At 42.9% G+C, this 26,948-nt stretch overlaps 1 protein-coding gene and 2 pseudogenes across 1 annotated transcript; all 3 read right to left on the minus strand.

The window, feature by feature from the left end:
- Positions 1-515: 515 nt before the first annotated feature.
- Positions 516-4,111, minus strand: LOC134731037 (olfactory receptor 7E24-like; annotated as a pseudogene).
- Positions 4,112-10,460: 6,349 nt separating this feature from the next.
- LOC134731041 (putative gustatory receptor clone PTE01) lies at positions 10,461-13,284 on the minus strand (annotated as a pseudogene).
- Positions 13,285-20,100: 6,816 nt separating this feature from the next.
- Positions 20,101-26,528, minus strand: LOC129395887 (beta-defensin 131A-like). The gene is made up of 2 exons (XM_055107319.2): positions 26,162-26,528; positions 20,101-20,255 (listed from the first exon to the last, which is right to left on the minus strand). The coding sequence occupies exons 1-2, from the start codon at positions 26,217-26,219 to the stop codon at positions 20,101-20,103; spliced, it is 213 nt and encodes a 70-aa protein (XP_054963294.1). The 5' UTR covers positions 26,220-26,528.
- Between the last annotated feature and the right edge of the window lie 420 nt (positions 26,529-26,948).

Here is a 26,948-nt window from a genome sequence, read left to right on the forward strand (position 1 = left end):
ATATCCTAGGGGAATATTACTCCTGATGGCACAGGAGATGTACAGCATGTGTGTCAACTGCCTGTGTCATTATTCGTAATATCCTAGGGAGATGTTTCCTTGAATGGCACAAAGTGTGTGCAAAAGGTCACAGAAGGTGTACACCTTGTGATGTTATCTGCAATACCCTAGAAGGATGTTACTCCTCATATGTCACAGGGGTGTACACACTTTGATATTATTTGTAATCTCATGGAGAGATATGACTTCAAATATCACAGTGGATGTTCACACATAGTGTATACCCTGTGATATTCTTCGTAATATCCTAGGGAGATGCAACTCCTGATATTACAGTGCGTGTACCCGGTGTGTGTACACCCTTGATATGAGTCGTGATATCCAGGGTAAATATGACTCGTCATATCACACAGTGTGCACACCCTGTGATTTTTTCATTATATTTAAGGGAGATAGTGCTTCTAATATCACCGCGGGTGTAACCCATGTGTGTGTACTCTGTGACAGTATTTTTTACATCCTAGGGAGGTATCACTCGTAATGTCACAGTGGGTATTCACCCTGTGATATCATTCTTATTTGACCTTGCTGCCTTCTTTAACCCACCCTACAAAAGGAATGGAACAGATAAGAAGATATTGAGATGAGACTGTGCAGCCGTGCTGCCGCCGCCGGACACTTTTAATATCCCTGTTTCTCAGGCTGTAGATGAAGGCGTTCAGCATGGGAGTGACCACCGTGTACATCACTGAGGCCACTGCGCCTTTTCTCGGGGAAGATGACACATCTGAACCGAGGTACCCTCCAACGCCTCTTCCATAAAATCAGCAAACAACTGACAGGTGAGACCCACAGGTGGAGAAGGTTTCTACTTCCCACCTGATGAGGAAACCCTCAGAATGGAGGAAACAATTTTACAGTAAGAGAAAAGGCTCCCCGAGATGGGAAGAAAACCAAATACGGCAGCAGGGAAATACAGGTTGATGTTCCTGGTGAAGGTGTCACAACATGCAAGATGGGGGAGTTGAGAAGGTTCCCAGAAGAAATTAGGAATTTCCACATCCTTGAAGCAGGTCATTTGTAAGGCAATCAAGTTGTGCAGCTGGGAGTCTAAAAGCCTGAGGGGGAAAAAAAAGAAAAAAAAACAAGGACAACAAATTTACGAAGCCACAGAAACATGGGTTCAAGATGGCTGAACGATATGGAGGGTGACAGATGGCTACAAACCGGCCATAGGCCATCACACTCAGGAGCATGTCTCTCTTCCATGCCTCCAAAAATGGCAAAGAGAGACATCTGAGTCAGGCAGCCTGCATAGGAGATGACTCTGCTGTGAGACTGGATGTCCACTATCATCTTGGGGACGGTGGTGGAGGTGAAACCGATGTCAGGCAAGGACAGGTTGGAGAGGAAGAAGTACATGGGGGTGTGGAGGTGGGAGTCAGGGCTGACGGCCAGGATGATGAGCAGGTTCCCCAGCACCGTGACCAGGCACATGGACAGGAACAGCCCAGCGACAACCGGCTACAGTTCTGTATCCTCTGAGAGTTCGAGGAGGAGGAATATAGAGACATCTGTTCGACTCTGTGGGTCTGTATCGTTTGGATACAACCCTCTTTTGCCTGGAAGAGAGGGTTGAAAAATCGGAAACAAGTAAACCAATACCCAGCATTGTGTCTGCATTTTGGATAGAAGCAATTCACAAGTAATGTTTTCAGATTTCAGAGCAATCCACACTCAGCAATATTTTGTAGTTCTGACAAACTCAATTGCCTTATAATGCTTTCAACATCGATTGCTGTGTTATTCACGTCTTGCTATAAACACCTGCCTTAGAGACACTAGCTTCAAGAACGTTCCAAGAACCAGATCATCATATATAACAAATTCGTAATTGCTAGAAAATACAGCCTATCTTTTCCGAAGGAAAAGATGTAATAAAACCATTGTCTTCACTTTAAGAAAAAGGTTATCCTAATTAAAGGAAATTAAGAACTCAAATATTTTATTTATTCTACTAGATTGATACAAATTCCCTTGATTTACAACATTTGTAAACACTGTATAACAGCTGAGACCATGCCATCTGGAAATGAAATGAAAGTTGATAGCTCATAAGCAGAAAATAGTTCTACATGCCAGTTAGGTCCTAGTGATTTCATCATTGTGTTTTCGGACTTTTCTCCTTGGAGAGAGTAATTGCTTACTCAAATCGGTGGGTCTTGTTTTAAAATTCATGGAAGCTCTAACTCCTGTCCTTAGCTTCGGTGGACTTAGAGTTTTCATCAGAAAGTTTGGCCGGATGCGGTGGCTCACGCCGGTAATCCAAGCACTTTGGGAGGCCGAGGAGGGCGGATCACGGGGTCAGGAGATCAAGACCATCCTGGCCAACATGGTGAAACCCCGCTTCTACTAAAAATACAAAAACGTTGCCCGGTATGGCGGCGCGCACCTATAGTCCCAGCTACTCGGGAGGCTGAGGCGGGAGAATGGCTTGAACCTGGGAGGCAGAGACTACGGTGAGCCGAAATCACACCACTGCACGCCAGCCTGGGCAACGAGAGCAAAACTCCGTGTTAAAAAAAAAAAAAAAAGAATCAAGTAAGTCAAAGTCACGCTGATGACAGCCAATTTTGGTGAAGCAAGGAAGTGTCAATTCAATCCTTCACATATATTTGACTTTTGCTGTCTCCTGTGTGCCAAGCACGATATAGGCTCTGGGAAATCAGAAACCAAAGAGAATCACTTGTTCCTCTCCCAATACTCAGTCCTTACTGAGAGAAGGACAAAATAAAATGTCATGTCTGGAATGCAGGGAAAGCAGAACTTCAGGTCACGGGATATTTCCGTTGAATTGTGTGGAGTTGAAGCTGAAAATCTTAAGGAATGTATCTAAAATTCACTTTGCCTTTACTTTACGCATCCGTCACCTAGGGATCACGTAGCGGGCACCCACGATCAGCTTAATCATCACTCACTTCCATCGGATCAACTGGAAATCAAGTCAGATGAGAGTGCTGAGTCTCAGAGGATGGACATCTCACCCTTTGCCATACAGAGAAGTAGAAAGGGTGGTATTCAAAATTCATGGCCAGACTCGAAGTCCCGGGTACTATACTTCCTGGTCTTCCAACTTTCAAAAAGTTGTGGTTTTTTTTGGCTTTTGTTTTTCTTTTTGATGTTTTGAGATGGTGTCTCGTTCCGTTGCCCAGGCTGGAGTGCAGTGGAGTGATCTCGGCTCACCGCAACCTCTGCATCCCAGGTTCAAGCTATTCTCCTGCCTCAGCCTGCCAAGTAGCTGAGATGACAGGCGCCCCCGACTACGTCTGGCTCATTTTTTTCTATTTTGAGTAGAGACGTAGTTTCACCATGTTGGCCAGGCTGGTCTCGAATTCCTGACCTTGTGATTCGCATGCCTCAGCCTCCCAAAGCGCTGGGATTACAGGCGTGAGCCACCGCTCCCAGCTTCCAAAAGTTTTAAGCAGAGCTCAGAGGTCTTAACCACAGGCACATCGGAGGAGCATTTTTGAAACGCTTTCCAGCTTCCTCAATAGGAATGGAAGCCAAACTCCGAACTGATGACTCCTTTGAGGAAGTCGAGAGCTGTACGGAAAGCCAGGAACAGGGGCAAGGGAGTGATGCGTCCCGAATGATCCTGTGCCAATTCTTTCTGGAATCGTCGATGTGATCTCAGCTGCCCTTTCCACACTTGACACAGTGATTGTGGCACCCATTGGTCTAGCTGTGGTCTCCAAGGAACCCCCAAAGGGAAGGGCACAGTGAGCAGGGGCATCCGCCTGAGTGACGAGGATTTGAGAGGGCAGGTTGGTTGAAGGGAGAGGACTGGCCAAATGCCATGTGTCTGGACCTAGATTGCCTGGTTCTAATTGGACTTCACCCTTTTTGACTTCATGATCTAGTACGAGTTATATGAAAAGGCGTTGCTCCTTTTCTAGTCTGTAAAATCATCCTGAAATGTGCACCAATAATGTGGAGACTATGCAGATGAAATGAAACAAGCTGCATAGAGCACAGAGCTCAGAGCCTGGCCTTTAGGAAGCCCTCAGTAAGGGTTCATGATGCCATGGTGTCTGTCATCATCCTCTTTATCCTCATCATCACCTTCATAATCTTTTTGTTGTTGTTAGGGAATGGTTTAGAGGGACTGATTCCCTGCTATCATGGGTGAGATGTCTATGAAAAGGACAACCAGTGGGGGAGGAAAGCAAAATTTTGTATAAGATTTCTGAGACCCCCAGCACAACCAAGAACAGAAACTCCACAGTCTGCTGAGCGGACAGTTTGCACATTGGTCTCCTCCCATCTGCCCACCGCACTCTCCTGTTTGTCCTGAGGATGAGGAAACCAAACAAGGCTCCCGACCGTCCCTCAGCACTCACTTGAATGGGTGGCCTGCGCCTCCACACCTGTGAGTATTTCTAGTCGGGTGGAATGAGAGACTGAGGAAAGAAATAAGACACAGAGACAAAGTATAAACAACAGTGAGCCCAGGGGACTGGCGTTCAGCATACCAAGGATCTGCAATTGCACCGGCCTCTGAGTTCCCTCAGTTTTTACTGATTATTATTTTTATTATTTTAGCAAAAAGGAATGTAGTAGGAGGGGAGGGTGATAATAAGGAGAAGGTCAGCAACCAACATGTGAGCAATAGAATCTATGTCATAATGAAGTTCACGGGAAGGTACTATGACTGGACGTGTACGTAAGTCAGATTTATGTTTCTCTCCACCCAAACATCTCAGTGGAGTAAAGAATAACAAGGCAGCATTGCTGCAAACCTGTCTCACCTCCCACTATAGGGCGGTTTTTCCCCCGTCTCAGAATTGAACAAATGTACAATCGGGTTTTATACCGAGACTTTCAGTTCCCAGGGGCAGGCGGGAGACAGTGGCCTTCCTCTCTCTCAACTGCAAGAGGCTTTCCTCTTTGACTAATCCACCTCAGCACAGACCCTTTACGGGGCTCGGGCTCGGGGACAGTCAGGTCTTTCTCCTCCCACGAGGCCACTTTTCAGACTATCACATGGGGAGAAACCTTGGACAATATGCCGCTTTCAAGGGCAGGGCTCCTTGCGGCTTTCCACAGTGTATCGCGCCCCTGGTTTATTGAGACTAGAGAATGGCGATGACTTTTACCAGGAGTACTGCTTGTTAACAAGGCACGTCCTGCACAGCCCTAGATCCCTTAAACCTTGATTTCATGCAACACATGTTTTTGTGAGCTTCAGGTTGGGTCAAAGTGGCTGGGGCAAAGCTACAGATTAACAACATCTCAGCAAAGCAATTGTTGAAAGTACAGGTCTTTCTCCAAATGGAGTCTCTTATGTCTTTCCTTTCTACGTAGACATAGTAAGAGTCTGATCTCTCTTTCTTTTCCCTACACTCACTGAACTGCCCTTCCCCTCTGCTGGGCCATGACCACGGAGAACAGGTCCACTGTCCTCTCTGTGTGGTGCACCATGGAGGCTCAGACTCCGTCCTCAAGTGGGCAAGAAGACACGGTGAGACGTGAGTCTCCTGATACAGGTGACGGGAGTGGAGCCCACAGGACTGGAACCTCACACTGCAGGGCTGGAGGCACAGAATGACTATTTACCATTCTGTGGCATGGGGGTCTCAAGGCACAGAGCTCCTCATTAGCCAAAGTCGCCCAAGTTCCCCAACCTCTAAGGATTTCCTCATAATATTGCAAGCAGGAGAAGAGGAAAGTGAGTGTCCATAGAAGCATTGGGGCTCTTCCTCTAATCAGGAGAAAGCTGGTGTGTATTCTTCGCTTCTTTCTTTTCTTTTTAAAGGTCCAATTGCTTTAATTTTCATCTTTTATTATCGGAAAATATACCACGTAAAAATATTAAAAATTATAAATATATATTAGTTCATATAGAATGGCCAGTATAAACATTTACAATTTCCACTCTTTTTCAGTTTAAAGTTTAATGACATTAAGTACATTCACATTGTTTAGCAACCATCACCGCCATCGTCTCAGTTTTATCTTTCAAAATGGAAATTCCACCCATTCACCAACCTCTCCATTCCTCTCTCTCGCTCACCCCTGGGGGCCACCTTTCTAGTTTGCAACTCTATGAGTTTAACTACTTTAGACACTTCATAGAAAAGTGGAATCATACCGTGTTTATTTTTTTTTGTTTTGGAGACAGAGTCTTTCTCTGTCACCCAGGCTGGAGTGCAGTGGCGTGATGTCACCTCACTGCAATCGCCACATCGTAGGTTCAAGCGATTCTTGTGTCTCAGTCTCCCGAGTAGCTGGGATTACAGGCATGCGCCAGCACGCCCAGCTAATTTTTGGATTTTTAATAGAGACGAGCTTTCACCATATTGGCCAGGCTGGTCTCGAACTCCTGACCTGAAGTGATCCGCCTGGCTCAACCTCCCAAAGTGCTGGGGTTACAGGGATGAGCCACTGAACGTGGACCTGTTTATCCTTTTGGGATTTATTTATTTCACTGACGATAATGTCTTCAAGGTTCATCCATGTTGCGGCCTGCGTCAGAAGTGCCTGTCTGTTTTTTTTTGTTTTGTTTTTTGTTTGTTCGTTTGACCTTGTTTTGTTTTGTGTTTCCATGGAGTCTCACTCTGTCGCACAGGCTGGAGTGCAGTGGCACAATCTGGGCTCACTGCAACCTCCGCCTCCCGGGTTCCAGCTATTCTTGTGCCTCAGCCTCCCGAGTAGTTGGGAATATAGGCACACGCCACCACGCTCGTCTCATTTTTTGCATTGTAAGTAGAGACAGGGTTTCCCCAAGATGGCCAGGCTGGTCTTGAATTCCCGACCTCAGGTGATCCGCCCATCTCGGTCTTCCAAGACGCTGCGATTACAGGCGTGAGCCACCGCACCGGCCAGAAATGCCTGCCTTTTGAAGGCTGAATAGTCTTCCATTGTATGAAGGAACTGCAGTGTGCTTTTTCATTCATCTGTCCACGAACCCTTGGGTTGCTTCCACATTTTGGCTGTTGTGAATAATGCTGCTATGAATATGGGTGTACACAAATCTGTCTTCCACTCCTGGCTTCTAATTCTTTTTAGTAGGTACCCACAAATGCAACTGTGGGAACATCTGATCATTCTGTTTCTAATTTTTCCAGTAGACGCCATACTATTTTCCCCGTTCCTTCACGGTTTTACATTCCCTCCGATCAGATTCGAGCATTCCTACTTCCCTCTAGTCTCACCAATGCCTGTTTGTTTATCATATCCATCCTAATGTGTGGTATCACATTCTTGGTTTGATTTGTGCTTCCCTATGATGAGTGATTTTGAACATCATTTTAGATGCTTATTGGCCATTGCGATATCTTCTTTAGGGACACGTCTACTCGAGTCTTCTGACCATTGTTGATGGGATGCTTTGGGTTTCTTGTTGTTTAGTTCTAGCTGTTCTTTACATATGATGGATATCAGCCTGTTTTCAGATATATGCTTTGCAAATATTTTTCCTAATCCATGGGTAATCTTTTCCCTCAGTTTGCAGTGTTTTTTGCTGCACAAAAGTGTCTGTCATTTAGATGTAATCCAAGGAATCTAATTTTCTTTTGTTGCCTATGCTTTTGGTGTCATATCCCAGGGAACATTGCCCAATCTGCTGTCATGAAAGCGTGGCCAGTGTTTTATTTTAGGTGTATCATACTTTTAGCGCTTGGGGTGAGGTCTCTGTTCCAGTTTGTGTTAATTTTTGCACCTGGTGTGACATAGAGTCCACCTTCATTCTTCTGCATGTAGAACTCAAGTTTCTCCAACATCATTTCTTGAAAAGGCTGCTTTTCCACCAATCAGCTTTCTTAGCACTCATGTGAAAAATCATGTGAACATATAGGTGAGAAGTTATTTCTGGGCTCCAAAACAAACAAACAACAACAGACAACAGATAAGGATACAGCATGGGCTGGTCGCGGTCGCTCAGGCTTGTAATCCCAGCACTTTGGGAGGCCGAGGCGGGCGAATCACCTGAGGTGAGGAGTTGAAGACCAGCCTGACAGACAGGGAGAAACCCCCGTCTCTACTAGAAATACAACATTAGCTGGGCGTGCTGGCGCATGCCTGTAATCCCAGCTACTCGGGAGGTGGAGGCAGGAGAATCGCTTGAACCCAGGAGGCAGAGATTGCGGTGAGCCAAGATTGCACCATGACACTCCAGCCTGGGCAACAAGAGCGCAACTCCATCTCAAAACAAAAAACAAAAAACCAGCATGATTTCAAGAGCAGAAAGAGAAGAGCTTAAAAACCATCATAATGAGAAAGTTAGGAAGTTTCTTACCAAAGCATCTGGAAATATGCAAGCAATTCTTGTGAACTAAAAGTTTCATACAGTACTATCAAACACTAGAACTCACTTATTCCATCTTTCTGTATTTCGGGACCTAATTATCCACTTATCTTCATTCCCCATCCCACCCCTTTTCTTCCTAGCGTCTGCTAGCCACCTTTATACTCTCCACCCTCCTGAGATTCCTTTTGTGTGTAGTTGTGTGATGGAGTCTCTTTCTGTTGCCGAGGTTGGAGTACACAGGCACAATCCGGGCTCACTACAAGCACCGCCTCCCGAGTTCAAGCTTTTCTTGGGCCTCAGCCCTCCGAGTAGCTGAGACTAGAGGCAAGCGTCACCACGCCCGGCTCATTGTTTGTGTTTTCCATAGAGATGGGGTTTCACCATGTTGGCCAGGCGGGTCTCGAACTCCTGGACTCAGGTGATCCATGCGACTCGGCCTCCCAGAGTGCTGGGATTACAGGCCTGAGCCACCACACCTGGCCAAGGTTTCCTTTTTTCTTCCTACATCCATTTTTTTGGCAGCGGAGAGGAGTTTCTTCCTCTTTAGGCTGAATAATACTTCATTGGATGTGTATACCACAGTTTCTTCATTGAAACAAATTTCTGAAGAGCAAATATTTTTAAAATGTCTCGGAATGTGAAACTTCAGGGATACTGTGCCCATTTTATTCTTTTCTATTTCCCATCTTATGTATATGCAAGTGTATACAAAGCAGCAATAAATGTGTGTATAAATCTATAACTTCAACAATTGTAAAATGTAAATGCTAAGTGGTGGCTGGGCACGGTCACTCATGCCTGTAATCCCAGCACTTTGGGAGGCGGAAGCTGGCGGATCATCTGAGGTCGGGAGTTCTGGACCAGTCTGACCAAAATGGAGAAAAACTGTCTCTATTAACAATACAAAAAAAAAAAAAAAAAATTAGGCATGGTAGCGCATGCCTGTAATCCCCGCTCCTTGGAAGGCTGAGTCAGGAGAATTTCTTGAATACGGGAGGCAGAGGTTGCAGTGAGCCGAGACCGTGCCATTGAACTTCAGCCTGGGCAACAAGAGTGAAACTCTGACTCAAAAAAAAGGAAAATAAATAAATTGAAAATGCGAAATGGTAAGAAAAAACCGCATAATAAACATTTGTATGGTGTTGATGGACAACGCATTTGAAGATAATAATTGAAGAAATCATATTACAATTAATTTCTGTTCTTACTCATTGGAGCTTGATGCCTCTAAAAACTTCATCATTGGAACCACCTCTGGTGCTTTAAAAAAAAAAAAAATCCACATACTCACACAGATGCAAGGAAATGAGAATTTCAGGTATTGAGACCCAGGCCTCATCATTTCTAAGCTCCCCAGGTGATTTGACTCAAAGCCAAGATTGAGGAACGGCGACATGGATCTCTACACAGAACCTGCCTAAATAGATTCTCTGGAAGCAGTTTATAAAGAAATTCCACATGAACTGTGGAAGAGGACATGAATTTGATATACAGTATGTCCTCACTTAACATCTTTGAAAGTCTCTTGGAAACTTCACCTTGAAGCAAAATTATGTATAGTGAAACCACTTATGTTTCTTCCACTGTATAACTACACGACTTTGAACAGCCAATGCTGTTGGAGGACCTCCTGTACATTGTTTCCATAAAGTCAGTTTTCAGGGAATTCCAAAACGAAGTGAGGACTTCGTGTATATAAAAAGATGGTAGTGATTCCACCTGGATGACAGTGTTATTGCTCAGAAAGTAATAGAGGCCGCCTAGGTATAGAGGATTCTGTCATGAGGTTTCTGCTAAACCAAGGATCCCAGAATCCTCACCCATTCCAGTTAAAGGCATAACGAAGAAAGCAATATTCACAAAGGAAATGCAGAAAGGAATAAAATCCATCAAGCCACAAAAATAATGTGACTAAGGGGCAGGATTTGCAGATGTAGAGATTTAATGTGGTTGCCCTTTCTCACCCACACAAGAAAAAGGATGGAACAGATCATGAGATTCCACTATTCTGCTGCGCAGCCTCCGCAGGGCAGTTTGTATGTCCCTGTTTCTCAGGCTGTAGATGAAAATGTTCAGCATGGGGGTGACCACAGCCTACATCACTGACGCCACCACACCATTCCTGGGGGGTGGTGACACAGCTGAAGCCAGGTACACGCCAATGCCTGTTCCATAAAATCAGCAAACAACTGCTAGGTGAGAGCCACAGGTGAAGAAAGCTTTATACTTCCCATCTGACGATGAAATCCTTAGAATGGAGGGGACAATTTTATAGTAAGACAAAAGGATCCCTGAAATGGGAAGAAAACCAAACATAGTACTATCGAAATATATGAAAATGCTATTGATGACGCTGTCAGAACAAGCAAGTTTGAGAAGTTGAGAGGGGTCACAGACAAAATGAGAGATTTCCACAGTCTTGATAATGGTGAATTGTAACCCAATCCAACTATGCAGCTGGGAATCCAACAGGCTAAGGAAAAAGGACACCAAAATGAAGAAGACACAGAGGTGAGGATTCACGATGACTGGATAGTGCAGAGGGCGACAGATGGCTACAAAGCAGTCATAGGCCATCAAAGTCAGGAGCATGCCTTCTATACATGCAAAAATGACCAAGAAATACATCTATGTCAGGCAGCCCGCATGAGAGATGACTTTGCTATGTGACTGCATGTCCACAATCATCTTGGGAACCGTGGCCGAGGTGAAACCCATGTCAGCCCAGCACAGGTTGGAGAGGAAGAGTTACGTGGGGGTGTGGAGGGGGGAGTCAGAGCTGACAGTCGGGATGCTTAGCAGGTTCCTCAGCACCGTGACCAGATACATGGACAGGGACAGGGACAGCAAAGCGAGGACTGGCTGCAGTTCTGGATCCTCTGAGAGTCCCAGGAGGAGGAATTCTCAGACACCTGTGAGATTCCGTGGCCCTGTGTGTCTTGGACACCTTGAGAAGGAAAGAGGATTGGAAAAATAAAAGATAAAAACGAGCCCTTAATGCTAGATGCAAGCAATTCACAAGGAACATCTTCACATTTGTGGGCCATACACCGCCAGCAATGATTCTCAGTTGTGACAATTCCAAAATCTCAGAATTATTACGTGATTTACGTTTTTGCTATTCAAGGCTTTCTGTACATACTACTTTAGAGAATATCCACTGGAGAATATTAGAAGACCAAAACGTCATATATAACAAATCCGTGATCTCAGTAAAATATGGCCTACTCTTTTCAGAAAAAATACAATGCAATGACAATGTCCTTCTCTCTTTCAGAAAAAGATCTCAGTCTAATTGAAAGAAATTAAGAAACCGTGAAATACACTCTACTTTATTCTGACACGGTGCTACAACTTCCATTGATGTAGAATATGTAAAAGGACGACACAAGGGCTAGGACCCCATTATCTGGAAACGAAATCGAACCTTATAATTCTCAATCGGAAGACCTTTTCACATGCCTGTTAGTTTTCATATTTATTATCATCTTTCGGTTTTCTGACATCATTTCTTCATAAAAGGACACGCACACTCAAAAATGGGAGCTGTGTTTCCAAATGAATAAAATCTATAACTCTTGGCCCAGCACCATGGCTCACACCTGTAATCCCAGCACTTTGGGTGGCCGAGGCTGATGGATCACCGGAGGTTAGGAGTTCCAGACCAGCCTGGCCAACGTGGTGAAACCCCATCTCCAGTGAAAAAAAAAAAAAAAAAAAATAGCCGGGCGTGGTGGCGGGTAACCCTCGCTACTCGGGATGCTGAAGCTGGAGAATCCCTTAGAACCTGGAAGGCGGAAATTGGACACCCTGTGATGGGATTTTTGATATCCTAGGGTGATATTGCTCCTGACAGTAGAGTGGGCGTACACCCTGTGATATTATTTGTAATATCCTAGAAAGATATTGCTCCTAATATCACGGTGGCTCTACACCCTGTGATCTTAATTGTAATATCCTACAGAGATCTTACTCCTAATAATACAGTGGGTGTGCACCCTGTGATATTATTCATAATATATCACAGAGATACGACTCCTGATATCACAGTGAGTGTACACCATGTTGGTACACAATGTGATCTTATTTGTAACAACTTAGAAAAATATTACAGCTAATATCAAAGTGGGTGTACACCCTGCTATGTTATTTGTTATCTAGCAGGTAGATATTACTCCTAATATCACAGTGAGTGTACACCATGTGTGTACGGACTGTGAAATTATTCGTAATACCCTAGGAAGATATTACTCCTCATATCACAGTGGGTGTACACCGTGAGTGATTTTTTTTCTAATATCCCGCGGGTGAGAGGATGATATTGCTTCCAATATCACAGAAGGTGTACACCCGCCTGTGATATTGTTCCTAATATCCAGGGAAGGAGAGGATGACATTATTCGCAATATCACTGGGGCTGTACCACCTCCCGCCGGGATATTGTTCTTAGTATCTGGAGGTGGAGAGAATGATGTTACTCCCAATTTCACAGGGGGTGTACACCACCCCTGTTTGTAAACACCCCCTGTGATATGGTTCCAAATGGCCTGTGAAAGAGTAACCATGACTCCCATTATCGCGGGGGGTGTTCAGCCCTGATGATATTGTTTTCTAACATGCAGGGAAGGAGAGTATGCTATTACTCCCAATATCGCAGGGGTTGTACACCCTTTTGTGTTTTTGTGCCCAATATCCAGGAAAATAGAGGATGATATTACTCCCAATATGGAAGTAATTGTACAGCACCCCTGTGATATTCTTCCTAATATCCAGAAAGGAAAAGAATGATATTACTCCCACCAGTGTAGGAAACGTATACCCGCGCTGTGGTATCTTTCCCAGTATCCAGGTGGGGAGAGGATCATGTTACTTCCAATGTCGCAGGGTGTGTACAGCCCCTCTGTGATCTCATTGCTAACATCCAGGGTTGGGGAGGACGACATTACTCCCAATATCGCAGGGGGAGTACACCCCCCCGTGACCTTGTTAGTCATTTCCTGGGGGGAGAGGATGATCTTACTCCCAATATCGCAGGGGGTGTACACAACCCTATCATATTGTTCGTAACATCCAGAGCGAAAGAGGATGATATGACTCTCAATATCGCAGAGGGTGTACACCCCTCCTGTAATATTGTTCTGAATACCCTGGGAGGGAGAGGATAAAATTACATTGAATATCGCAGGGAATGTACACCCTCCCCCTCTGATACCCTTCCTAATGTCCAGGGGAAGAGAGGAAAATTTTACTCCCAATATCACAGAGGCAGGACACCCCACCCGTGATGTTGTTCCCAATATGCAACGGGGCAGAGGATGATACTACTCTCAATATCCCAGGGCTGTTCACATCCCCAGGGACATTTTTTCCTATTATCTAGGGGAGAGATAATTCCATGACAGCAAAGGTTGCAGGGTCTGTACAACCCTTCCTGATATTGTTCCTAATATCCAGGGGGGAAGAGGATGATATCAAATATGAAAGTGGGTGTACATCCCCCACCCCTACGATATTGTTCTTAATAATCGTGAGGGGAGACGATGATATTACTCCAAATATCTCAGGGGTTGTTCACAACGCCCTGTGATATTGTTTCTGATATCCAGGGGGGGAGAAAATCATATTACTTCCAATATTGCAGGTGGTGTAAACCCCACCTGAAATATGGCACCGCATATCCAAAGAGGGAGAGGATGGTATTCATACCGATATCGAAGTGTGTGTACACGCCCCTTGTGCTATGGTTTTTAATATCCAGTGGGCGGGAGGATGATATTAGTCCCAACATCCCAGAGGGTGTACACTACCCCTGTGATATTGTCCCTAACTTCCAGAGGGGAGAGGATAATATCACTCCCAATATCTCAGAAGTTGTACATCCCCCGTGATATTGTTCGTCATATCCAGGGAGGCGCAGGATGACATTCCATTGAATTTCGTGACAGGCTTACACGCACAGTGTGATATTGTTCCTAATATCCAAGAAGGGAGAGGATGATATTACTCCCAATAAAGCAGTGGGTGTACATCACCCCTGTGTTATTGTCTCTAATATCCAGGGCTGGGGGAGTGGGGGAGAGGATAACATTCCCTCAAATTTAGCATTTGGTTTGACGCCCCTTGCTGTGTTGTTTTAAATATCCAGCGGGGAAGACAATAGTACTATTTTTGATAGTCCGATTCATCCGCTCCACCTTTCCGGAACTCTGAGGCCGGGAGGCAGCATGCAGTTTCCGTGTGATCCCCAATACCTTTGCCGTCTTCTGTATCAAGGCAGCCAAAAACGCAGGCCCGTTGTCTGAGCCGATCCCTAAAGGCCGTCGAAATCTAGGAATCAGATCATGAAGAAGCACAGGGGTTACTTCATGAGCTTTCTCAGTTCGTGTTGGATAGGCCTCCACCCACCCAGAGTAGGTACGCCCAGGAACTAGTACATCCTTGTTACCTCCACACTTTGACATCTCTGTGAAGTCCACCTGGAGACCTTCAAAGGGGGCTGCTCCATAAGCTCCTATGCCGGGCGGAACGGCTAGACCTTGCCTCGCATCATGCTGTCGGCAAGTAACACACTGCTGCCTCACCGTTTTGGCAAGGGCTGACAAAGGCGAGATGTAGCAATACCGGCCTAACAACTTTTCCAGTGACTCCTGACCTTGATGGGTGGTTTCTTGCACAGCCAGTATAACTGCAGCTCCTAGCAGCTATGGCACAGCTACTCTCCCAACTGGTACGTGAATCCATCCTTCCTCCATCACTTGTCCTTCCCTCTACCTGGAGAAAGTCCTTTTCTTCTTTAGAAAAAGCAGATCCAAGATCAGGTGCTTGAGAGTGCACTGATGCCCAGACGGGGACAGATGCTGCTTTTCAAGCCTCTGAGTCAGCGCGGGAATTCCCCAAATCCAGCAAGATGGAAGCTCGCTGGTGTCCTCTGCAATGCATAACTGCCACCTTGTGGGGTTTCCATACTGCTTCTAATCATTGAAAGATTTCTTGTTGATATTTTCTGTCTTTTCCCCCAGAGTTCAAAAGGTCCTTTTCTTTCTATCACGCTCCATGCACTTGAAGGGTTAAAAAGACATACGGAGAATCAGTGTAAATGTTGACAGTCTCACCCTCATTGAGTTCTAAGGCCCCAATGAAAGCAATGAGTTCAGCTTTCTGGGCTGATGTGGCCTGGGGCAGTGATCTGGCTTCAACAACAGTTTCCAGGGTTATCACTGCATACCCTGCACCTCTGTCTCCTTGGGGGTTGAAGAAGCTGCTCCCATCCACGTATGGTTCCCAGTCTACTGATGCCCAAGCCTGGTCCCGGAGGTCAGGCCTGCTAGAGTCAATTGAGTACAACATTTCTACACAATCAGGCTCGACAGAGCTCTCTGATACCGGCAGCAATGTGGTGGGGTGTAGGGTGTTACAAACTTTAGTGGTTATACGGGGATTTTTACAGAGCAAAGTTTGGTACTTGGTGAGTCTGGCATTCATTAGCCAATGATGTCCTTTAGTACTCATTAAAGTCACCACAGCACGGGAGGCATTTATGTTCAGGCTTTGCCCAAGAGTCAGCTTATTTGCTTCTTGTACTAGCAGAGCAGTTGCTGCCAAGGCCCTCCAACAGGGGGGTCATCCTTTAGAAACCCCGTCTAGTTGTTGAGAGAGGTAGGCCACCGGCCTCGGCCGGGGCCCCACAGTTTGGGTTCAAAGTCCAGCTGCCATCTTTTCTCTCTTATGCATATAATGGAAAAGGCTTTGTCAGATCGGGTAGCCCCAGGGCTGGGGCTGCCAGAAGTTTTTCCTTTAACTCATGAAAGACTTGCTGTTGTTGGGATCCTCATTCCAAAGGTTCCCTGTCCCCACCCCCTTTGTGACTGCATACAAAGGCTTGGCTAATACTGCAAAGTTTGGGATCCACAGTCTACAAAACCCCACAGCTCCTAAGAATTCTCTCACCTGCCTTCAGATCTTAGGCTCCGCTAGATGGCAAATGACCTGCTTTCTTTCTGATCCCGGCTGATCCCGGGCTGCGTTCTGACCCCTGGCGGATAGTCAATCCCAAGTAACGTACCTGCTGTCAGCAGATCTGAGCTTTCTTCTTGGACACCTTCTACCCACAGTCCTCCAGGTGCCGGTGTAGGGCATCTGTTCCCTTGGCACACCCGACTGCCGTGTGGTGTCCCAGTAGAAGGTCATCAACCTACTGGAGCAGCACGCAGCCTAGGTCTCTGCTGGAAAACTTCTGAAGGCCTCAATCCCACGCCTCCCCGAAGATGTTGGGGGAGTTCTTGAACCCTTGGGGAAGCCCGGTCCAAGTGTACTGAGTAGTGACACCTGACTCCGGATCTGCCCGCTGAAAGGCAAACAGCTTCTGCCTCTCAGGGGCTAATCTGATAGGAAAGAAAGCGTCTTTCAGGTCCAAGCAGGTGAACCAGCTGTCCTCAGCTGGCGGCAACCACAACAATGTGGACGGGTTAGGTACTGTTGGAAGTAAAGTCAGTGTAGCTTGATGAAGCAAGCGCAAATCCTGTACCGGCCAGTAGTCCTTGGTCCGTGGCTTGGGAACAGGCAGGAGGGGAGTGTTCCATGGAGACAGACAAGGAACAATCATTCCAAAAGTTCTTACGTGCTTGAGACCGACCTGGATACCTTGAAGGGCTTCTCTGGGGACCGGCTCCTGTTTTTGCCTCACTGGCAGGGCCCCATTCTTAACTGGCCAATCCTGGAGGGTTGTCTTCTCCCCGTACTCTTGGCCACTGGCTAGCCAGAGCTGTTCTTCTCTCTTGGCCTGGCTCAGTTAAGAAAAGTCTCCATTCCTCATCTCGGGGGACAATAAGGGTCATAATGACTCCCGTTCAGGGTAACTTTAGCAGCGAAGAGCCGTGCTCTGTCAAAGAGATAGTGGCTTTCAGCTTGCTGAGCAAGTCCCTTCCTGAAAAGGTCAAGGGACAGTCAGGCATGTACCAAAACTGATGAATGACTTTATGTCCTCCTACACTACAAGTCCAACGCAAGCAGAAAGCTTGCTTTGCTGAAACCCCCGTGGCTCCGATGATGTCAATAGTCTTTTTGGATAAGGGGGCGACCGGGGCGGTTACTAGCGAATGTTCGGCACCGCTATCTACAAGAAAGTGAATGTCTCCACCCCCGACCATCATTCTGACCAGAGGCTCTTTGGGAGGCTTGAGCCCGGTCTCCCTCAGTCCAAGAAGCCTTCTGCCAGGTTGAGCAGGGCCCCTTCCTCCTTGTCTGGGGCCTCCTGCTCTGAGTCACCTTGTTTTCTTTTGAGCTGAGGGCATTTGTTCTTCTACTGTCCTATTTCTTTACAATAAGCACACTGGTTATGCTGCAAACTCTTACAGCCAAGCTGAGTTTCTTTCCCAGGGGCCCCCTTCCCTTGCCTCTTTGGGAGGGGAGCCCTCTGATTGCTGCATCTGACACACAGGTCGGCGTGTCGCCGGGCTTGACCTCCGTTCTCTTTGCCGTTTTCCTTACAGCTTACTGCATCCCTGTTTACAAACACCTGGCTAGCTATTTCTAGTAATTGGGATGGATTCATCCCTGCAAGCCCAGCCTGCTTCTGCAGTTTTCTTCTCATGTCTTCTGCGCTTTGATGGACTAAAGCCATGGGAATCATGCGCTGATTTTCAGGGCTATCGGGATCAAAGGGAGTATACATACGATAGGCTTCCCACAATTCTCTCTCATAGGATTGTGCTGGACTTTCTTCTTTTCCCTGAATGACCTCAGAGACCTTGTTAACGTTTGTGGCCTTCTGAGCTCCCCTCATTAATCCTTCCAAGAGAGTTTCCCTGTCTCGGTTTAGCCTTTGCATATCCTCTCTTTCATGTGGGTCCAAGTGGGGGTCGGTTCCTGGCAACTGGGTCCTTCCATACTCTTGGGGGTTTTGATAATCAGCTGGTGCATGTTCCTCTAGCCACTTAGTTGCTGCTTGGAGGACTCTCCGCCTTTCTTCGCTGTTAAAGAGGAACATGAGCAACTGGTGCCAATCAGCCCAGGTGTGGTTGTGGGTCTGGATAACAGTTTGGAGCAAATCTATTAGGGCTTGTGGCTTTTCGGTATAGGGCAGTGTATTGTTTTTCCAGTTGAGAAGGTCGACTCAGGTGAAGGGCTGGTACCCAAAAACACGCCTCTCCACCACGTGCCCATCCTCATCTATCCCAGTCTACCGCTGCTCTCTCAGGGGCATTTGTGTAGCTTTTTTGGGTCGTAAACGAGCTGCCGAGGGAGGGGTGGAATGGCGCAATGCGACTTACCACAATTAATAATCTCAATTATTAATAATTATCAATACTAATAACCCATAATATAATTTTTAAAATCAATACCGATAATAATGATAATTAATGTTAAATAGTTATACTAACCATAACAATACATGATTAATATTAATGATTAATGATGCCGGATATTAATAACTGATATTGATCTTATTCATTAGAAAACAGTAATATTAACTTCTAATAATTCATATTAATATTAATAGTCTGAAAACTTTTTATTAGCAATTATTTCTTAATATTAATATTAATATCCGTCATTCATATTGATGTTAATAATAAATGAGGTATAATTCATACTAATATTACGCCCTAATACCTCAGTAGATGTACACCCACCTGTGATATTGCTCCTAATGTCCAGGGAGGGAGAGAGCATGATATTACGTTCAATATCGCAGTAGGTGTACACAGAGCCGGTGATATTGATCAGAATATAATCTCCAGGGGGTGGAGTATGATGTTTCTCCCAATATAGCACTGGGTGTGCATCCACCTGGTGATTTTGCTCCTAATATTCACGGAAGAAGACAATGCTATTACTCCCAACATCGCAGGAAGTGTACACCCCTGTGTGAGATGGTCCTTAATAACATTCCAAGGCGGAGTGGGTGATAGGACTACATATGTGGCAGAACATGGACACCACCAAGGATGTTGTTCCCATGATCCTGGAGGGAAGAGTATGATATTACTTTCAATATCACAGAAGGTGGACACACCCCCAATGATATTGTTTCTAATTGCAACATGGGAGAGGAGGATATGACACCCGATATACCAGGGAGTAGAAACACCCCTGTGATACTGTTCTTAATATTCAGGGAGGAAGAGGATGATATGACTCCCAATACAGACGGTTGTACAATCTCTGTATACCCAGGGTGTACACCGGTTTGTGAAACAGTTCATAATCTCCAGAGCGGAGATGATATTACTCACAATATGATAAACAGGCTGTGAGGCCACCGCGGATCCTAAAAACCAGGGGGGCAAGAGGGACTGGCTCTTACTCCCCGCATCGCGGTGGGCGCCTCACCCCCGTGCGATGGGGGTCCTAAGAGCCAGGGGGGCAAGAGGGGCTGGCTCTTACTCCCCGCATCGCGGAGGGCGCCTCACCCCCGTGCGATGGGGGTCCTAAGAGCCAGGGGCGCAAGAAGGGCTGGCTGTTACTCACGGCATCGCCGTGGGTGCCTTACCCAACTGCGATGGTGTTCCTCAGAGCCAGGGGGCAAAAGGGGCTGGCTCTTACTCCCCACATCAGATATAGTACTATGGGTGAAACAACAATGTGGCTGTGGATGTAAATTAAGGGAGTAAATGTTAAAATGCACAAATGAAAATAGAGTGTAAGCATTTAAAAAATTTATATTCATTTTCACCTGACCATCTAAACATGCAATTATAATAATTTTCATCCATCATGTTAATTATTCATAGATAAGAGAGTTTAAGACATGTGTTTGCTCCTGGAGTCTGAAGAAGATGGAGTTAGCATTTTCACCACTTCTTTTGTCCGTCAATTTCAATGATCTTCAGTTTGCAGCAGATGCTGAAGTCAGCACAGTGTCTAATTGCATGTTCATCAGCATTGCACTTCAGTCTGCAATGATAATATTCTGAAGGACATTCATCATTAGAAATGAAGCTTCCGGCTTTAAGAGGAGAAGACAAATTATATGACACAATATACTTACTTTTTATTTTTAAAGTCTGAAATGTTTTATAATAAATTAAAAACATTAAAGAACTTTCCCAGAAAAACAAAACAACAGCAAAAGAATGCAAGAGAAAAAGTGGAGATGCTGAATCAAGACAAACGATGCTTTCTTCTGTAAAGAGAGTAGTAAATGAGGCAGTAGCTGGAAATGTATAGAATTTTCAATGAGAACTATTACCACATATTTCTACCTAAAATGAATTATCCTGCTTGGGGGTGGTGTAGAGATTCATAATGCAGGAAATAATGTTTAACTTCTGGAGTTAAATTCTTGAAAAAGTCATTGGGGATGGAATCTAGTGTAAGTGGAGGGGTTGGCCTTGAATGAGAGAGTGAAGAGAAGGTAGATTATGGATAACGATAAAACTATGTGAAGAGATATGGTGGTGGGAAAGTGGAAAAGCTATCTTTGGTTGCTTCTCTGTTCTTGGTGAAATGAGAAAAAAGAATCCTTAATTGAGAGAAGGGGTCAGAAGGAGTTGAGTCTTAGTTCCAGCTTCCCAGCGTATTCGGGCTCAAGGCCATGTCTCCTTTACTGAGGAAGTTACTGAGATATGCACAGGAGCCTATAACCCATAATCTCCCATAAATATTCCCTTTAAACCTACCAGTCCTTCCCAAATCCTTTTGTTACAATTTATACGTTAAAATAATTGCCATGACCAACATCATGAAAGTTTCTCCTTATGTTTTCCTCTACAAGTTTTACAGTCTCAGGTAATTATGTTTAAATGTGTAGTTCATTTTGAGTTGCTTTTTGTGTGTAGTATAAGATACAGGCCCAATTTTATTCTTTTGCATGTGAATATTCAGTTTTCTCAGTACCATGTATTGAAGAAACCGTCTTTTCCCCATTATATATTCTTCGCATGTTTGTTGAAGGCCAGTTGACTGTATAAGTGTCGGTTGATTTCTGGGCCCTCTATTCTCTTCCAGTGGCCTATATGTCTGTCTTTATGCCAGTAGCACACAGTTTTGATTACTCTATCTTTATAATACATTTTGAAATTAGAAAATGTGATGCCCCTAGCTTTGTTTTTCTTGCTCATTGTTTTGACTCTTCTGGGTCCTTTGTGGTTTTATATGAATTTTAAGATTCTTTTTCCTATTTCTGTCAAGAGTGCCATTAGGATTTTGATAGGGATTGTATATAATCTATAAATTGCTTTGAATAGTATGGATATTTTGATATTATTATGTCTTCCAATTCATGAACATACGATATCTTTCCACTGATTTGTGTCTTCTTTAATTTCTTTCATGAATGTCTGCAATTTTTAATGTACCAGTCTTTCATCTTTTTGGTTAAGTTTATTCTTAAGTATTTTATCTTTTTCTTGCTATTATGAATGGGATTTTCTTTACTTGCTTTCCAGTTGCTTGTTGTTAGTGCTATAGAAACACAACTGATATTTGTATGTTGATTTTCTATCCTGAAACTTTACTGAATTTGTTATTAGTTGTAATAATTTTGGGGGAGTGAAGTTTAGGGTTTTTTACAAAAAAAAATGTCATTTGGAAATAGATAATCTTACTCATTCCCACCCCTCAACAGTTTGGATGCCATTTATTTCCTTTTCTTGCCTAATTGTTCTTGCTAGAACTTTTCATATCATGTTAAATAAATGTGGCAAGAAGGGGAACTTTTGCCTTGTTCCTGATCTTAGAAGAAAAGCTTTTAGTTTTTCACCATTGAGTATGAGTGAAGAATTTCTTTTTACTTTTATTGTAAGGTAGGACTACTGGTGACAAACTCTATTTTTGTTTACCTAAGGAAATTATGGATTTTTACCTTAATTTAAAGGGTAGGTTGGGTGCGATGGCCTGCACCTTTAATCCTGGCACTTTGGGAGGCCAAGGCGGGCGGATCACCTGAGGTCAGGAGTTCGAGACCAGCCTGGCCAACCTAGCGAAACCCAGTCTCTACTAAAAATACAAAATTAGCCAGGCGTGGTGGTGGCTGGCTGAGGCACGAGATTGCTTGGACCCAGGAGGCAGAGGCTGCAGTGAGCCAAGGTCACTGTCACTGCACTCCAGCCTGGGTGACAAAGTGAGACTCTGTCTAAAAAAAAAAAGATAATATTGCTAAGTAGAGAGTTTTAAGATAGTGTTTTTTTTCTCTTTTTTAACATTTTAAATATTTCACTTTCCTCTCTTTTTGCTTATGTGGTTTTAGAGAAGTCTGATGTAATCTTATCCTTGGTTGTCCATAGAAAAAGATTTTTTCCCCTCCTGGCTTCTTTTAAGATTTTTTTTTGTCTTTGATTTTTGGCAGTTTCAATATAATATGCCTATGTTTAAATTTTTTGTATTTATCTTGCATGGTATTCTCTCAGCTTCCTAGATATGTACATTTTGTTTATTTTCAATTCTGGGAAAATTTCAATCAGAATTTCTTCAAATATTTCTTCTATTCCTTTCTTTCTCCTCCTCCTGATACTTCATTACACATATATTGTTCCTTTTGTAATTGGCCTACGCTTATTAAATATTCTGTTCTTTTTAATTCTTTTTTCTTTGCTTTTAAGTTTTGGAAGTTGCTATTTAAACTTCTTTAAGCTCACTGATTCTTTCCTTGATCATATCAGTCTATTGATGAATTCATCATTATGGGCTAACAAGTGTTCCTCCAAAATTTGTATGTTGAAGACCCAATCTTCAGTATCTCAGAATGTAATCATATTTGAAGATAAGTTTTTTTTTTTTTTTTAAGGAGTGATAAAGCTAAAATGAGACTCTCAGCGTATGGCCCTCGTGCAATATGGCTGATGTCCTTATTAGAAGAGGAAGAGACACCAGGAATGCATGTGCGCAGAAAAAATGCCATAAGAGGACATGGCAAGAAGGCAAGCAGCTGCAAGCCAAGACAGGCCTCAGGAGAAACCAAATGTGCTGACATCTTGATCTCAGATTTATAACTTCCAGAACTGTGAGAAAATGAACTTTTGTTATTTAAGGCACCCATTCTGTGGTACTTTCTTATGATAACCCTATAGCAATGCAAGAATGGCCTAATACATCTATATTTATATTGGACAAAATTGACTTTAAGTGAAAAAACATAAAAAGGGACAAAGAAGGCCATCATATAATGATAAAAGGGCCAATTCAACAAGAGGATACAAAAAATTCCAAATATGTATATATATGTACCCACTAGTGGAATACTTAGATATATTAAATATGTCATTAGAGCTAAAGAGAGAGATACACCTCAACATCATGATAACTGAGGGCTTCAATACCCCACTTTCAGCATTGAACAGATCATCTAGGTAGAAAGCTAACAAATAATCATTGAATTTAATCTGTACCACAGACCAAATAGACTTAACAGACATTTACAGAATATTTCATGCAATAGCAGTGGAGTACACATTCTTCTCCTCATCACATAGAACATTCTCCAGGCTAGACCACATGTTAAGACACAAAACAAGTTTCAACAAATTTTGAAAAATCAACATTATATCAAGTATATTCTAGACAAAAATAGAATAGAACTAGAAATGAATACTAGGAGGAACTTTGGAAACTATACAGATAACACGGAAATTAAACAACATGCTTCTGAACAACCATTGAGTCAATGAGAAAATTAAGAAGAAAATAACAAATGTTCTTGAAATAAATGCAAATGGAAACACAACATATCAAAACCTATGGAATACAACAAAGACAGTGCTAATAGAGAATTTTATAGCAATAAATGCCTACTGCAAGAACATAGTAAGATTATGAACAAGCTACTATGCACCTCAAGGAACAAGAAAAACAAGATAAAATGAAATCCAAACTTAGGAGAAGGAAAGAAATAATAAAAATCAGAGCAGAACTAAGTGAATTTGAGATTTAAAAAATGCAAAGAATTAATGAAACAAAAAATTGACTTTTGGAAGAGATAAACAGACTTTATAAACTGCTAGCTAGACTAACCAAGAACAAAAGAGAGAATGCCAAATAAATAAAATCAGAAATAAAACAGGAGACATTACAACTGATATAAAAGAAACACAATGGATCATTAGAGTCTGTTATAAGCAACCATATGCTAAATAATCCATACGATGAAATTTTTTTTTACCAACACCGATAATCAATCTAACTTTCCCAAATTAATTTTAAAATCCACCAATACTTTATAATAAATACATATTAAACTGTGGTTTATACCTGAGATTTAGATTATCAATTGACTTATTTATCTTTTCTGAGGCGCATATTACCTCAGAGCATATTTTAAAATGTATTTCAAGATTCCATCATTTATATAATTATACAGAATGATACTTTTCCTCCATGAATGTTGGTGTTTTATATTTTTATTGAGATAGAATTTACTATAAAATTCATTCCTTTAGAGTGTTCCATTTAGTAAGTATCAGTGGATTCTTAAAGTGGGATATACTGATGACCAATGAATGAAGGAATGAAGTACGAATATATGCCACAACATGGATTAATCTTGAAAACATTATGCTAAATGAAAGAAGGCAGACATGAAGGATCACATATTTATTATTCTGTTCATAGTAAATGTCCAGAATAGGAATATACATAGAGACAAAAATGAGATCAGTGGTTGCTAGGGACTGGGAGGAGGAGAGATTTGTTCTTGCGCTTATAAACATATTCTGGAATTAGATAATGGTGAGGGGTGCACAATTTTAAGAATACACTGATAACCACTGAATAGAACACTTTAAGGCAATGAATGTTAGGTAAATTGTGTATCAATAAAAATATAAAAAAACCCACTAACATTCATGGAGGAAAGGCATAATTATTTATAATTATATAAATAAGGGAATCTTGAATCATGCAGTATTATATAAATGAGGGAATCTTGAATCGTGAAGTATTAAAATGTGCTTCAGAAATGATCAATAAGTCAACCAGTAATCTAAATCTCGGGTATAAACCACAGTTTAATATGTTTTTATTATGGGGTATTGATGAATTTTAAAATTAATTAGGGAAAGTCATATTGATTATTTAATAAATATGCTTATATATAATTGGCTAGTTATGTGGTTAAAAATTAAGGTGGAATCTTAACTCTCACCATACAAAAAGTAATTTCCATATACATTAAATGATATCATATGAGTTTTCTTCAACTTTAAAGGAACACAGAAGCTAGCTCCTTGCCTGGATCAGTGGTGAATTTATCCTGTGAACCAAGCGTTATGGTGGAGTATCCACCTCGTCACCTCTAGCCCTTCTTCTAGTCATCATTCGCTTTTCATTTTTCCAATTCTTTAAATTTCCTGTGTTCTGTGTGCATCCTCTCACCATCTTTTGATCAAACACAACTCTCAAGTAAGTTTATTTTCTATTATTATTATTTTTTGAAACAGGGTCTCACTCTGTTGCCCAGGCTGGTGTGCAGTGGCATGACCTAAGCTGAATGCAGCCTTGACATCTCAGGCTCAAGCGATCCTCCTGCCTACGTTTCCTGAGTAGCCAGAACCACAGGCATGCGCCACTATACCTGACTAAGTTTTTGTATTTTTTTTTTTTTGTAGAGATGGGGTTTCACCCTGTTGCCCCCACCAGGCTGGTCTAGAACTCCTGAGCTCACCCACCTCAAACTCCCCAAATGCTGGGATTATAGACATGAGCCACTGTGCCCGGCCTCAAGTGAGTTTATCATAGGTTAAATCACTGCAGTGAACCACCTTATTTATTTCTTTAGTATCAACTCTTCAATCCTCTGAGCAGCCTTCATGGTACAGTAAAATCTGCCCGTGCCTAATTTATTTTCAGACTCTTGAAAGACCTTACATTTTCTTTTACTTATATTTTTAGAACTTTGGAATAAAAAAGTTTCTGTCTTACCTGGAGGAACTGTGAACATCAAGGAAAGGACTCCAAAGACAAAAGACAAGACCCTCATGTTTGAATAGGTAAAGCAGGTTAGAGGGAATCAGTAGCTGAGATGAAGAGGACTTCTGTGTACATTCAGTCCTCTGAAGAGGTGAGTTGTTGAGTGATTATTGAACCTTTCAGGAGCAAGAAGATTTCTGTGTTTCAAGGAGATTTTATATCAGGAGAAAGCATGCAATCATCACGACTATCAGTCATTTAAAGTACATTTATCAAAGGTCAACAGAATGTCTGCAAAGGTAGTAGAAAGCACAGCCATGGCAAAGGCAGGAGAGAGACTTGAAATATCAGCATTGTCTTATGCATTCTGGAGGAACTGTAAAAGTTAAGGAAGCAGTTATAGAGGAAAAGCATTCATTTTATTTTTCTGATAATAGGAAGAAGCACGTAATACAACAGCATGCCTATTTATTACTATTTTGGCACCGTGTGTTAGCATGCTTAAGCTATGGAATTAAATATGAAATTATAAACAGACTAGTGAGATACAGAAAAACTTTTATTTGATTATCTTTCTGTCCAATCGATCAAATGAGATAATCTAATTTTTATACTGAAATCTAAGTTAACACAAATTGTTTGCACATCAGTTATGTGTAATTTTAGAGAAATTAAAGAAAGAAGAGTGGGCCTTAGGGAACCTATAATACACTTCGGAAAGAAAATAATATATACAAAGAAATGGCAATGCAACACTAGCATATTTCTGGCAAAGAGGCACAAATTACTTCTTAGGCAC

This window comes from Pan paniscus, chromosome 7 (genome assembly GCF_029289425.2).
Source record: "Pan paniscus chromosome 7, NHGRI_mPanPan1-v2.0_pri, whole genome shotgun sequence".
Classification (NCBI taxonomy): Eukaryota; Metazoa; Chordata; class Mammalia; order Primates; family Hominidae; genus Pan; species Pan paniscus.

Coding starts and splice junctions, on each gene's coding strand:
- LOC129395887 (XM_055107319.2), bottom strand. CDS start 26,219: ATGAGGGTCTTGTCTTTTGTCTTTGGAGTCCTTTCCTTGATGTTCACA. Junction 20,256..26,161: donor GATGTTCACAGTTCCTCCAG/GTAAGACAGAAA, acceptor CTCCTCTTAAAG/CCGGAAGCTTCATTTCTAAT.